The 12,553-nt window shown below is 40.9% G+C and overlaps 1 protein-coding gene across 2 annotated transcripts in view; it reads left to right on the top strand.

Annotated features, from left to right (window-relative positions):
- KIF3B (kinesin family member 3B) overlaps nucleotides 1-11,218 on the top strand; it is a 32,761-nt gene extending 21,543 nt beyond the window's left edge. For both annotated transcript variants that reach the window (XM_075176520.1, XM_075176521.1), the window contains exons 6-9: nucleotides 3,457-3,570; nucleotides 3,684-3,789; nucleotides 7,297-7,475; nucleotides 9,337-11,218. In XM_075176520.1, coding sequence (XP_075032621.1) covers nucleotides 3,457-3,570; nucleotides 3,684-3,789; nucleotides 7,297-7,475; nucleotides 9,337-9,424 — 487 coding nt within the window. In that variant the 3' untranslated portion in view covers nucleotides 9,425-11,218. The remainder of the gene's footprint in view (nucleotides 1-3,456; nucleotides 3,571-3,683; nucleotides 3,790-7,296; nucleotides 7,476-9,336) is intronic.
- The last annotated feature ends 1,335 nt before the right edge of the window (nucleotides 11,219-12,553 follow it).

Here is a 12,553-nt window from a genome sequence, read left to right as displayed (position 1 = left end):
TTCTCTGACGTACCATTGGGAAACACTGTGACAATGGGGTATAGTAGGTGGTCCTGGAGTAAGAGGCACTTCAATTTGAAAGTATTTAGAGGACAACTCCACCCCTACTATGCCTCTCCCAAAGGGATCCACATGCTGTATCAGCAGGTGTTCATACCAGAGGACAAGGTTCTCTCGTTTCTATCCAAGACCTGGTCCCTCCAAACCAGACGAGAGATTTCCCTTCTTGGTTACATGAAGCTGTTTGCGACCATTGTATTCATTTTCGAAATGGTGTCCTTCGCCCAGTTTCATTCTCGGCTGCTCCAGAAGGAGCTTCTGCGAAGGTGATCCAAATCCTCCATTCAGAGGACAAACAGTTCATGCGGTTGTCTGCAACTGTTTGTCAGTCCCTCATGTGGTGGTTGACCAGGTCGCATCTGGCTAAAGGTAGGTCCTTCCAGTCTTGGAAGTGGACACTGGTCACTACAGATGCCAGTCTGTCCAGGTGGGGTACTGTCGTCTGTGTTCTCTGATTCCAAGGCCTTTGGGACCCTCGAGAGGCACTGCTACCCATCAACGTACTGGATCCTGTCTTGAGGTACACCGATGCCTTGGGGGTTTCGTCTGGTGTACTTGTTTCCTCTGATTCCTATGTTCCTATAGGTGCTCAAGAAATTGAAGAGGGAAGAAGTGGCTGTCATTCTGGTAGCTCTGGATTGGCCACGTTGGGCGTTATATACTCCAACATCCTTGGGATGACCATAGGCCTACCCTTCCGGTTGCATCTGCAACCTGATTTTCTCGTCCAAGGCCCTTTTGTTGCCACTCTTTAGTCTTTGTCTGGCTTTGATGGTGTGGCTACTGAGACCCTGAGTCTTCTGACCCGGGGGTTCTCCCACACGGTTGCTCAGACCATGATAAAGGCTAGAAAACAGTCTTCTTCCGCTAATTACTGCCTGGTGTGAAAGGTGTATATTTCTATGGTGTGAGAATCAGAGTTTTCACAAGCATAGTTTGCTGGCTGTCTCTAGGCTGTCTCTTGCTCATTGGATCTCTTTGAGTATTTGTTTGGTTTCCATTCAGTTGGCTAGACCGGTGCCAGTGGGCTTTAAGGCTCATTTGACCAGGGCTTTCGGAGCTTCGTCAACAGCGTGTCACGATGCTTTGGTCAAACAGTTGTCCCGGGTTGCTAATTGGTCGTCTGTCCACACCTTATCCAAATTCTACAAATTGCAGGGCTGTGCATCTCTGGGTGCTAGCTTAAGGCACAAGCCATTTCAGAGCAATCCCCCTCCCTTGCGGTCAATGGTATGTCCCCAATGTCACAGCGTCCCCAATGGTATACCAGAGAAAGGAGGATTTTCCACTCGCCTTAAAATGTATTTCTTTTAGTCCATTTGGGGGGACACTGCACTCCCTCCCTTTGATCTGATTGTTTGCTGGTTGCCTGTTTTTCCTCTTTTGGTGTTTCTTGGGTTACCTTATTAGGCCCTTTCTCTTTTTGGGCCTTTCGTATTTAAAAAAAAAAAAGAAATCTGAAGATGGGGCATAGTAGGGATGGGGCTGTCCTCTCAACACTTTGATTAACACTCCAGGACCACTTATTATACTCCATAGGTTAAGAAAAGAGAGAGAAAACAGTACTGATAAGGGCACTCTTTTGAACAGATAATTGGAAGAATATTGGGTGTATAAGTTAAAATGAGCAACCTTTATTGATATATTAAAAAACCAAGCGAAATATAAAAATGAAAAATTGATATGAGTGCATATAACCAAAATGAAGCAGTTAAAAGCTAGATAACTACCTCGCCGGCCTATTGTAATGTAATGTCCCTCTGTTGCTGATAGTGAATTATCTAATGGAGATTCACAGACATCGCTGTGTGTTATGAGCTTTCACGAGGCCTTGTGAAAGCTCATAAGCGAAACGCGCGTCGGCGTTACGCTGAGCCTGTTATGTCCATATTTTATTAAGCTGCAAGATTATATGTATTAACATAGGAGATTAGTATACATCTTCAAGCCAGTGAGGGAATCAGTCATTGGGGCTACTATACCAAGTCCGCCTTATATCATAGCATCTAGCTTATTAATATTAGATACAGGGATAGGGTTTTAGATATCATTATAACGGGCCAAGTGCTGAGCCTGCTGATACACTCTGCATGTTATAATCAAGCTGAGGGTTAATGCGCATGATTTAGGGAGATATCAATACTCCGTTAGATTGATTTATTATCCAGCTTTAGGGGCCATTGCACTTTGAACCCGCACGTTGTCATGTTGATAGCTTATACCTATTAACTGCAACTTATGATATCATACTTACGCTACATTGTAAGCACAAGTGTTTCATTCTGATAATCCAAGCCTATTACCATACTGGGGTATATACCCCCGGCATGCAAAGGGCATTAAGGGAGAAGGATTACGATCACCCTAATCTAGCAGGCGGACCCATTTCTGTCTCCCGTTAACTGACCAATTATTATGAATCAATTATTATTTCCTTATATAGCACACAGCGATGTCTGTGAATCTCCATTAGATAATTCGCTATCAGCAACAGAGGGACATTACATTACAATAGGCCGGCGAGGTAGTTATCTACCTTTTAACTGCTTCATTTTGGTTATATGCACTCATATCAATTTTCATATTTTAAATTTCGCTTGGTTTTTTAATATATCAATAAAGGTTGCTCATTTTAACTTATACACCCAATATTCTTCCAATTATCTGTTCAAAAGAGTGCCCTTATCAGTACTGTTTTCTCTCTTTTCTTAAACAAATGGTTAAATATCAGTACAGGAGCACCTCCCCATCTAGATTGGTCAACATATATACTAACCAACATACAAGGGGTTTTAACCTGTTGCGGAGTATAACCCAATCAATCTCTATACTCCATAGTTGCAGTGTCTTCCAGTGGATTTTACAATGTGCAAAAATCCTCTTTTTCTTGAGCTAAATATCTTTTGTGTGACAAAATGCAGTTCAAGAACTTTAATCTTACTAACCATGTTACTTTCTGTGCATTATGAATCTGAATTCCAGGAAGATGAATATTTTGATTTGAATATTTGTACTGCAAAAAGTTACAACAGTCTTGAGATAACAGATAACAGCACAGATGTCTGCATGCTTTGTGCACCATTGTAAACTTTTATTTACTAAGGGGTCATCATTCAAACTCAAATTTACCTAGAGCTTTTTGAATGTAAAGGATACATTCTCCTTGGCTCAGGCTAAAAATGTCTGCCTCCCACTGAGTGTAGGTGACAACAGGTTTTTGAGGAACCAGTAAGTGTTGGGAACATTACACTTGTCTTTCATGATCATAACTTATATGTTTCTCTTTGTGTAGAGCTTTAAACTGGTTAGATCTTAATGGCATAGACAATACATAGACTTGGTGCCTATTGTGTTTTGGTTTTGCCTCCAATAAAACTGGTTGTTCATGTAACACAGGCATCTGATCATTGAGAATTTCATTCCCATGGAAGAGAAGAATAAGATGATGAATCGGTGCTACTTTGAGGAGGAGGAGGATCAATGGAAGCTTCACCCAATCAGCAGGCTGGAGTGAGTGTGTTCTGCATGCACACATAATAGTTGCATGTCTCCTGTATAATGTACCAGTCTGAGTACTCATTCTGCAGTCTGGTAACTTGTGCTCTTGATGATTCCCTTTATAGTAATCAGCAGATGATGAAACGCCCTGTGTCTGCCATTGGCTATAAGAGGCCATTGAGTCAACATGCCAAACTGTCAATGATGGTGAGGCCGGACCCCAGATACCGGGTAAGTTTGGGTAGATGCTTATGGCTGGATGTGAGTTCATTTAAAAGTTATCCTTAACCCATAATAATCAACATTTATGTATTTATATAGCATAGCAAATTCCGTAGCGCTTTACAATTGGGAACAAACAGTAATAAAACAAACTGGGTAAGACATACAGACAGAGTGAGGAGGGCCTTGCTCGCAAGCTTACAATCTATGAAACAATGAGAGTTTGATACATGAGGGTAAGTGCCACATATTGCAAGTTGGTCCAGCTAGAATGCAAAGGTAAAAAGTACTTATGGGCTATACGATCCAGTCACACATCATTGTTGATCACAGGATTATTCTCTTGTGTTAACTGTGTAGAGGATGGTAATAGGGTAACCTAGGAAAATTAAGAGGGTGGTTAACTAATATTATAAGCTTGCCTAAAGAGGTGGGTTTTCAAAGAATGCTTGAAGGTTTGAAGAATAGTGGAAAGTGTTGTTGTGCGGGGGAGTAAATTCCACAAAGTAGGTGCAGCCCGAAAGAAGTCCTGCAACCAGGAAAGGGAGCATGTGATGAGAGTGGAAGAAAGATGCAGATCTTGTGCAGAACGGAGGTGTTGAGTTAGGAGATATTCTGAGACAAGTGAGGAGATATATATGTTGGTGCAAGTTTGTTGACAGCCTTGTATGTTAGTAGAAGAGTTGGATATTGGGTTCGTTGAAAAACAGGCAACTAATGTATAGACTGACGCAGTGGCTCAGCAGAGGAAGAACAATTTGCAAAAAAAAATCAATCTAGCCATTGCGTGCAAAATAGATTGTAGGGGTAAGAGTCAGATTTGGGGGAAGACCAGTAAGGAGGGAAATGCAACAGTCGATGCGGGAGATGATGAGTGCATGAATTGAAGTCATTGCAGTGTCTTGTGTGAGAAACGTATGTATCCTGGAAATGTTTTTTAGATGTATGAAACACAATATAAATATATTCAATATGTGGAACAAAGGATCATTCTGAGTCAAGGATTACACCTAGGCAGCGAACTTGTGGGGTGGAATTTTTGGTCATGTTGTTAATAGAAACAGAAATGTCAGACAGGAAGCATCTGTTGGTGGGTGGAAATATTATTTACTCCATTTTTGACAGATTGAGTTGGTGAGAGGACATCCAAGATGACATGGCAAAAAGACAGTCTAACGTGCGACAACACAGATGGCGAGAGATCAAGAGAGGACAGATACATTTGTGTATCATCTGCATAGAGATGATACTGAAATCCAAAGGAGCTTATTTTCCAAAAGAAGCAGTGTAGATATAGAATAGCAGAGGACCTAGGACTGAGCCTTGTGGTACTCCCAACTGACAAAGCAGAGCAGAGGTGGAGCCAGACAAATTAACACTGAAAGAGAGATTTGATAGGTAGGATGAGAACCAAGATAGCACAGTGTCTTGACCTAGGGATTGTAGCATTTTTATGAGGAGAGAGTGGCCAACAGTGTCAAATGCAGCAGAGAGATCCAGGAGAATTATAAGAGAGTAATGGTCTTTAGCTGTAGCTGTGATCAAATCATTGATAACCTTAGTCAACGCAGTCTCTGTGTAGTGTTGAGAGCGAAAGCCAGACTGAAGAGCATCCAATATGTTTGTGGAAAGGAAGCGAGTGAGATGTGTAGGAAAGTCTCTCTAGAAGCTTGGAGGGGCATGGGAGCTGAGAGGTGGGGTGGTAATTTGAGAGTTTGGGTCAGAATTTTGTTTTTTTTTTAGAATAGGAGTATTCACTACATGCTTGAGTAGTGATGGAAAGATACTAATGTAGAGAGAGAGGTTACAGATTTTAGTTTGAGGTGGAATGAGCACAGGAGATGGGATCTACCAATTTGTGAGGGTATAGGATCAAGAGAACAGGAGGTAGAATAGGAAAATAAGAGATTAGATACTTCCTCTTTATTTGTGGGATCAAATGAAGAGAGGGTATTGAGAAGGAATTGAGCTGTTTGCTTGTCGAGGAAGATGATACCATATCAAGTCTGATCTTATCAATCTTGTACTTGAAGTAGGAAGCGAGATCCTGGGCACTGATTGTAGTTGGAGGGTTTGGGGTAGGAGGGTTTAGAAGAGATTTATGTGTTAAAAAGGTGTTTGAGCTTAGAAGCCTGAGCAGAGATGAGAAATTGGAAGTATATTTGTTTAGTAGTGTCCTGGTCATTCAATAGGAGTGGTAGATAGCAGTATATGTGAGGAAATCATTATAGGTACAAGATTCACACCATTGACGTTCTGCTTTACAGGAAAGCTTTTGAAGATTTTGTGGTACTTTAGTGTGCCATGGTTGATAACGAAGTCAATGTAGCATATGAAGACTTGTGGGGGCCACTTGATCAAGGGCAGTAGCTAGGGTTTGGTGAAAATGAGGTACTGCATATCAGGGGAGGAGAATGTAGAAATTGGGGAGAGAAGGTATTGAGAGGTGGAAAACTGTTGAAAATCAATAGAGTTAGGATTCCTCCGGGAGGCTTGTTAGAGTTTGGCAGCAGGAAGGTTAAAGAGCTGGAATGAGCGAATAGCTGATAAGGTGATGATCTTGAGAGGGGGAAAGGAGTGTTAAGGAAGTCAGAAACTGAGCATGGTGTAGAGAAAACAAGATCAAGACAGTGGCCATCCTGATGAGTAGAGGATCCAATCCACTAAGACAGGCCAAGTGAGGAGGTTAGAGAGAGTATTCTTCTAGCAGCATTGGAATGTGGATTAGCAATTAAGAGAATGTTCAAGAAATTGTTGTTGTGGTTCAGGGGGGCAATGGATCGCAGTAACACGCATAGAGAATGGGTTAAAAATCCTAATCGTATGTACTTCAAAATATGTGAGTTATGGGATAGTTGATGGAACTGTAAATGTGCAATGTGAGAAGGGAAGTAGTCCAACCCCACCTCCAGGTCTGGGGTTGTGGGTGAAATGGAGGCCACCATGTCTAAGGCCTACAGGTGAGGCAGTGTCTGATTGTGTAAGTCAGGTTTCTGTTTTTGCCAGAAGGTTGAGGTTGTTTGAGAGGAAGAGTTCCTGTATGGAGGTAAGTTTGTTACAAACAGAGTGTGTATTCCAAAAGGCACATTTTAATGGACTTTGGAAGAGAGGGGAGATAGGTGATGTGTTTGAGGTTTGCTGAATTACGGTAGTGTTCAGATATGTGTATGGGTGAAGTGAGGGGGACCTGGATTAGGTGATCACCAGATAATAGAAGCAGAGAGAAAGAAAGATAAGTAAGATGGTTGGTAGTTGTGTGGCTTTTTAGTTTCTGGCAACAGGTTGAGGCTGTTGCAACAATTGACCCATACTGCTACATCTGTAAGGATAACCTTCTCTTAGCCCCAACTATTTAGCCATTTGCACAATACAATGCGTGTGCGACTCCAGTTTAAGTATATAATACTGTTGAATTGAGCATCAGTTGGATGCTAGAGAAGGAAAACTATTATAATGCTTTTCAGTGCATTATATTATGTCACAGACCTGAGCAGATTACCCGTTTTATTTTAACAGGCAGAGAACATTGTCCTTCTGGAACTCGATATGCCAAGTCGTACAACTCGTGAATATGAGGGTCCAGCAGTTGCCCCAAAGGTCCAGGCTGCTTTGGAAGCTGCTCTTCAGGATGAAGATGATATTCAAGTAGATGCCTCAACATTTGGGAGTTCAGCCAGTAAAAAATCCAAACCCAGGTAAATGCCTACTTAAGATTTGAAGTCCGTTGGTGACAAGATTTGTGGGTAATGCAGGATGGAATTCCATAAGTAAGTAGCAGTTTAGAGGGAAGCTCCACCTTCATAGAAGTTTATTCTCCAGGCAGGTTTGTCTATTTTTGTTGCCCTTTCTTAAGACCACAGATATATTCAATGCACATTCCTATGCGTTTCTGTTGACATATTGAAAGGCGGCAAAATGTACAAATTTGCACAAGACGATATAATTTTCTGGAGGTGGCATTTCCTTTCAAAGGTGTGAGTTGTGGTGTAGAAAAATGTAATAATGATGAAATGGCTAAGTCTACAGTTTTACAAAATAAAGAAAAACACGAACAGGTACTGAGAATATGCAGAGCCATAATGGTACAAGTCTAATATGCAGACCCATATCTTGTGCCTGCTCCAATGAGGCACTTGCTTTATTCTCTCCCTCTCTCTTCACTTATATGGACTTGGGAGTGCCATGTACATCCATAAGAGGCCTCCCAGATTTTTCTCTTGATACGTCATAGAACCGTAATACAACTTATTTCTAAAATAACGTTTCCTTTTTAAGGTGTATTACAAAGGAGAAGCATAGGAAGAAGGTAAACTGGATAGTATGAGACTGCAATAGTAAGATATTGGGACAAATTTAGGTGTAAGAACAAGACGTCTAGTATTATTTAACTTGATTTTGAAACTGTCACATGACTGTTATCACAAGGCAATTAAACATATTTGGCCTAACGTTTGGCGTGGAGCTTTACATAGAACATTAAATTAAGGTGCCATCGATGTGGTGGCGATGGTCACAACCAATGAGAGGATAGGAGCTCCTAGAGAAAAAGTACATACACGGAGTGCCATAGCTCACACCTACATAGATGGAAATAGATAAGGAGAAGGTGTTGAGCCCAGTGATGGAGGACGAACATCTAGACATGGACAAAAGAGATGCATACAATTACTCTCTTGCTAGCCACACATGAAGTAACTAGGTTTGCTATACATATGGTATAGATTAGTGATGGGCAACATATGACTCTGTGGCCGCATGTGGCCCTCAGAGCCTTCACCTCAGGCCCCCAGGTCCTTTATGCTATATTGTCAGGTTTGTTATAGTTTGTAAAATTTGTTTAAAATGCCTGCTAATAGGTTTTTACAGATACATATTTATTTGAATAAATGTATTGTTTTAATATATTACTGACAGCGAGGGTAATGTATTCATCCTTTTGAAGGTTACAATGCTGCCCTTGCAGTCCCTGAAATGTATTCGGTTGCCTATAGATCCAGCTATTCAGCCCTTGGGGCAAGTGGCCACATCAATCGCCTGCTAGTTCGATCAGCAGATGCCATCTTTAATAGTCTAAGGCAGTGGATCCCAAACTTTCAGTTCAAGGCACCCTTAGGGTTCCCATAATTGTTTCAAGGCAGTCTTATGCCAAAATAATTACCAAGTAGTGCCCAGTCTTGCTTACTACCAGTCCTGGCTGCGGCGCCCCTGTGAGATTGCCGCGGCACCCCAGGGAGCCACGGCGCACAGTTTGGGAACCAGTGGTCTAAGAGTTATTGGCTCACAGGGCAGTGTCTGTCAGTGATCAGTTCAAAAACCAAATTGCAAAGAATTAATGGGACATTTAAATATTTAGGGTTTTTTTTCAGTAAAGACAATACAAAGTATATTGCTGGCATGTCATGCTGGGACTTGTAGTTCCCCAACAGTTGGGGAACCTTAGATTGACAGTTTTTGTTATAGCATGTTCAATATATAAATGTTTACTCTTCTCCATGTTTTGCAGAACACTGTCTTGCATGCATGTATACTTTATATATTTTATACATTATTTTTTAGACCTAAGACTGGACGAAGGACAGGACCGTCTCCAGGCCCTTCTGGGTCTTCACATTTCCCACAGTCAAGGGGTTTGGTTCCAAAGTAATGCAGAAAAAGATCCCATTACACAGACTTGTGACTTTGTGAATGAAGTATTAAGAAAGACAATATATGACCTGCATGGAGGCCAGATTGCACCACATCCTTCTGGCCAGGCCGCGGCGAGAAGTTGGGTACGGCCCTTTCAGTAACCTGACATACAGCGCCAGAAAGCACCTGTGCACGGCATGTATTCAGCTTTGTGGAAAGTGTGTCTATGTAGGACTTAATTTTTATTAATATAAAGACAAGGAAACAAGAAGTGTATACTGTTAGAAAGATATAATATTGAGTATTGTATGTACATAATGTACTTGCATAAATACTCCTCTCTCTGCACTGATCTCTCTGTTCCCTAACCTTTCTTTGTTGGTATTTATATATTTTTTACTTAGATTTTTATTTAGTCTTCCTTTTTTATCATGTATATTGGTGTGTTGGGTTTATTTGCTTTTAGGCTTCCCCATGTCTGATTTTGCCCTGTGTGTTCTCCCTTGGTGACCAGGCTCTCCAGAATCTTCATCCAGGGATAACTGTCCCAGAGATGATGGACATAGTGTCTGACACTATGTCCATGTTCACTCCATGCAGACTGGAGGCAATGAATGGTAAATTTCAGAAGGTCCTTCAAGTCACCTCATTAGATGGATCTTGGGATTGTGCTGCTTAGTAGAGATGCCCCAGTTCATATCGTCCGTCATTTTGCTGCTCTGTAAGGTTTAAAGTACATGTTTTAATATTGAATGTTTTCAAGTCCATAGCTTCAACAGCACTTACTTGCTCCTGACACTGTTTTTGTCCACTCATGCTCTTTGCAGTGGTTTGTTCTTTATTTTTGAGCTGGATATACAATGTGATAGGGAGATGTTGCAGTTCCTCAGCCTTACCTGAAGAAGCCATAAATACTGTGAATTTTATACAATACAATGCAGTTAAATGGCTAAATACCGTCCAGGAATAAGCAGAAGGGGATCTATTTATTTGTACCTTTTGTCTATTAGTGAATGTGAATAAAATCTCTTTACTGCACAATATTCTTAAAGAGAAGATGCCCAGCCTTCTCTTCCAAGAGTGCTTTCCTTATTTCAAACAGGAGGGGTTTTCTTCCCCTTGACTAACACCAGGGGGTAAATGTATCAAGCTGAGGTTTGAAAAGTGGAGATGTTTCCCATAGCAACCAATCAGATTCTAGCTATCATTTTGTAGAATGTTCTAAATAAATGATAGCTAGAATCTGATTGTTTTTTTTAAACCTGCTGGAAAACTCTCAGCTTGATACATTTACCCCCAGGGGGGGTAAAGGGGGTAAATGTATCATACTCCGATTTGTACAAGTCGCCGGAAATCGGCGAGTTGACAGCTGAAATTTATAGCGGCGTTGCCTTGTAAAGGGAAATTTCCCTTTACAAGGCAGTGCCGCTTTAAATTTTTAGCTGTCAACTCGCAGATTTCCGGCGACTTGTACAAATCGGAGTATGATACATTTACCCTCAGGTCTCATAACACTCATTGACACACCCTTAGCCAAAACGGTTTGCTTTCAATATGACTTTCTTACTAACAATGCAAAATGTGCACTGGACCAGAGCAACCAATCAGCAGTTATCTTTTATGTATCTAGTGCAAGATATTCAATGAAAAGAAGTCTGATTGCCACGATTCAGTGCAAATTTTGCACCTAAATGCAGTGGTAGAAATGAGCCATACTATCTAACTTGCACTACATTGCTGATGTCTTGCTATATGTTATGTCACATTTGCACCTTTTGAACAATGTTATTAAATATCCCTCAGTGTCTCATGACTATGTCCTTGTGAAAAACAGTGTCTCCAAACCAAACTTTGTACTACATCCTCTTCTCAAATACAGACCAGAGTCTAATAGAGATTTACACCTCCACATTAATTCCATTATCCCAGCGGAGGGTTTTCTATAGGATCAATAATGCAGCACACCCAATTCGGACTGCACATGAGCTTGTATGCACAGAACTTTCCTTGCCCCATCCAGTGCTCACAACAGATAATCTCTGTAGTCATACTTGTTTTTCAACCATTGAACTTCTCAATAATTTCGTTATTCCCATTTTCCCTATTTATTTTTCTACCTTCCCTTATGTAGCCAGTTAATGGAACAAGTAATCTACAATAATTATCATGTGTTAGTCACCCACTTAACACACACATCTAAATTATTAAGAAGTTGGATATGTGAACTTTAGGGTCCATTTACAAGAGTACTGGTCACTTGAGTGCTAGTTGTATAAATATTCTACTTACAATGTAATTATTATTATTGTATATTTGTAAGGTGCCACAGTGCTCCGTAGTGCTGTGCAGTAGGGAAAACCGTACATACAAAAAACAGGTACATACAAGGTAAACGGCAACATGAAAACAAAGGGTATGAAGGACCCTGCTCATTAGAGAGCTTACATTCTAAAGGGAAGAGGGCACTGCTAAAACAAGAGGAGTGAGTGTGGCTTAGAGTGGAGATTGGGATAGTTGTGAGTGTGCATTAGTGTAAATAGTGTTATCGGGGATAAGGTCACCTCTAAGAACAAAAAAGAAAAAAGAGTTTTCAAAGAGCATCTAAAGATTTGAAGGCTGTGGGAAAGTCTGAGCATTTTGATATGAGATTTTAGATGTAATGTGATCACTGATACTTTTGACAACTACTCTTGTTAACATTTTGACAAGTGTTACACTCCACCGCATCTAAATTATTCTGGTGTATTTTGAAATTAAATGTGTGCTAAGCTGTTAATGGGCAACAATGGCTGTCATTGGAATCAATGGTCCCCAAACCAGAGTAGAAATTACTACAGGAAAAGAGGAACCTCTTTGCAGTTAAACTCAGTGGTAGTCACGTTTGTGAACACTATAATCCTGACAGCACTTATGGCAGTACAATTCGATTGCTGTAATTACGACCTGAAGTCAATTCCAACTTGATGAAAAACTCACTGTGAAGAATTCCAATATAACGTCAGTGAGATTTATGTCACTTTGAAGTGCGACTTGTACATTTTTGTTAAGGGGTCGATGTGAGGACCTGACGGGTGCCTACAATCCAGCCCTTCCTAAAACATATTACACACCCGCCGGGTCCTCGCATGCAGCTGTGGATGTAAGG

Source organism: Mixophyes fleayi, chromosome 6 (genome assembly GCF_038048845.1).
Source record: "Mixophyes fleayi isolate aMixFle1 chromosome 6, aMixFle1.hap1, whole genome shotgun sequence".
Taxonomy (NCBI): Eukaryota; Metazoa; Chordata; class Amphibia; order Anura; family Limnodynastidae; genus Mixophyes; species Mixophyes fleayi.
This window is presented reverse-complemented; position numbering and strand designations above follow the sequence as displayed.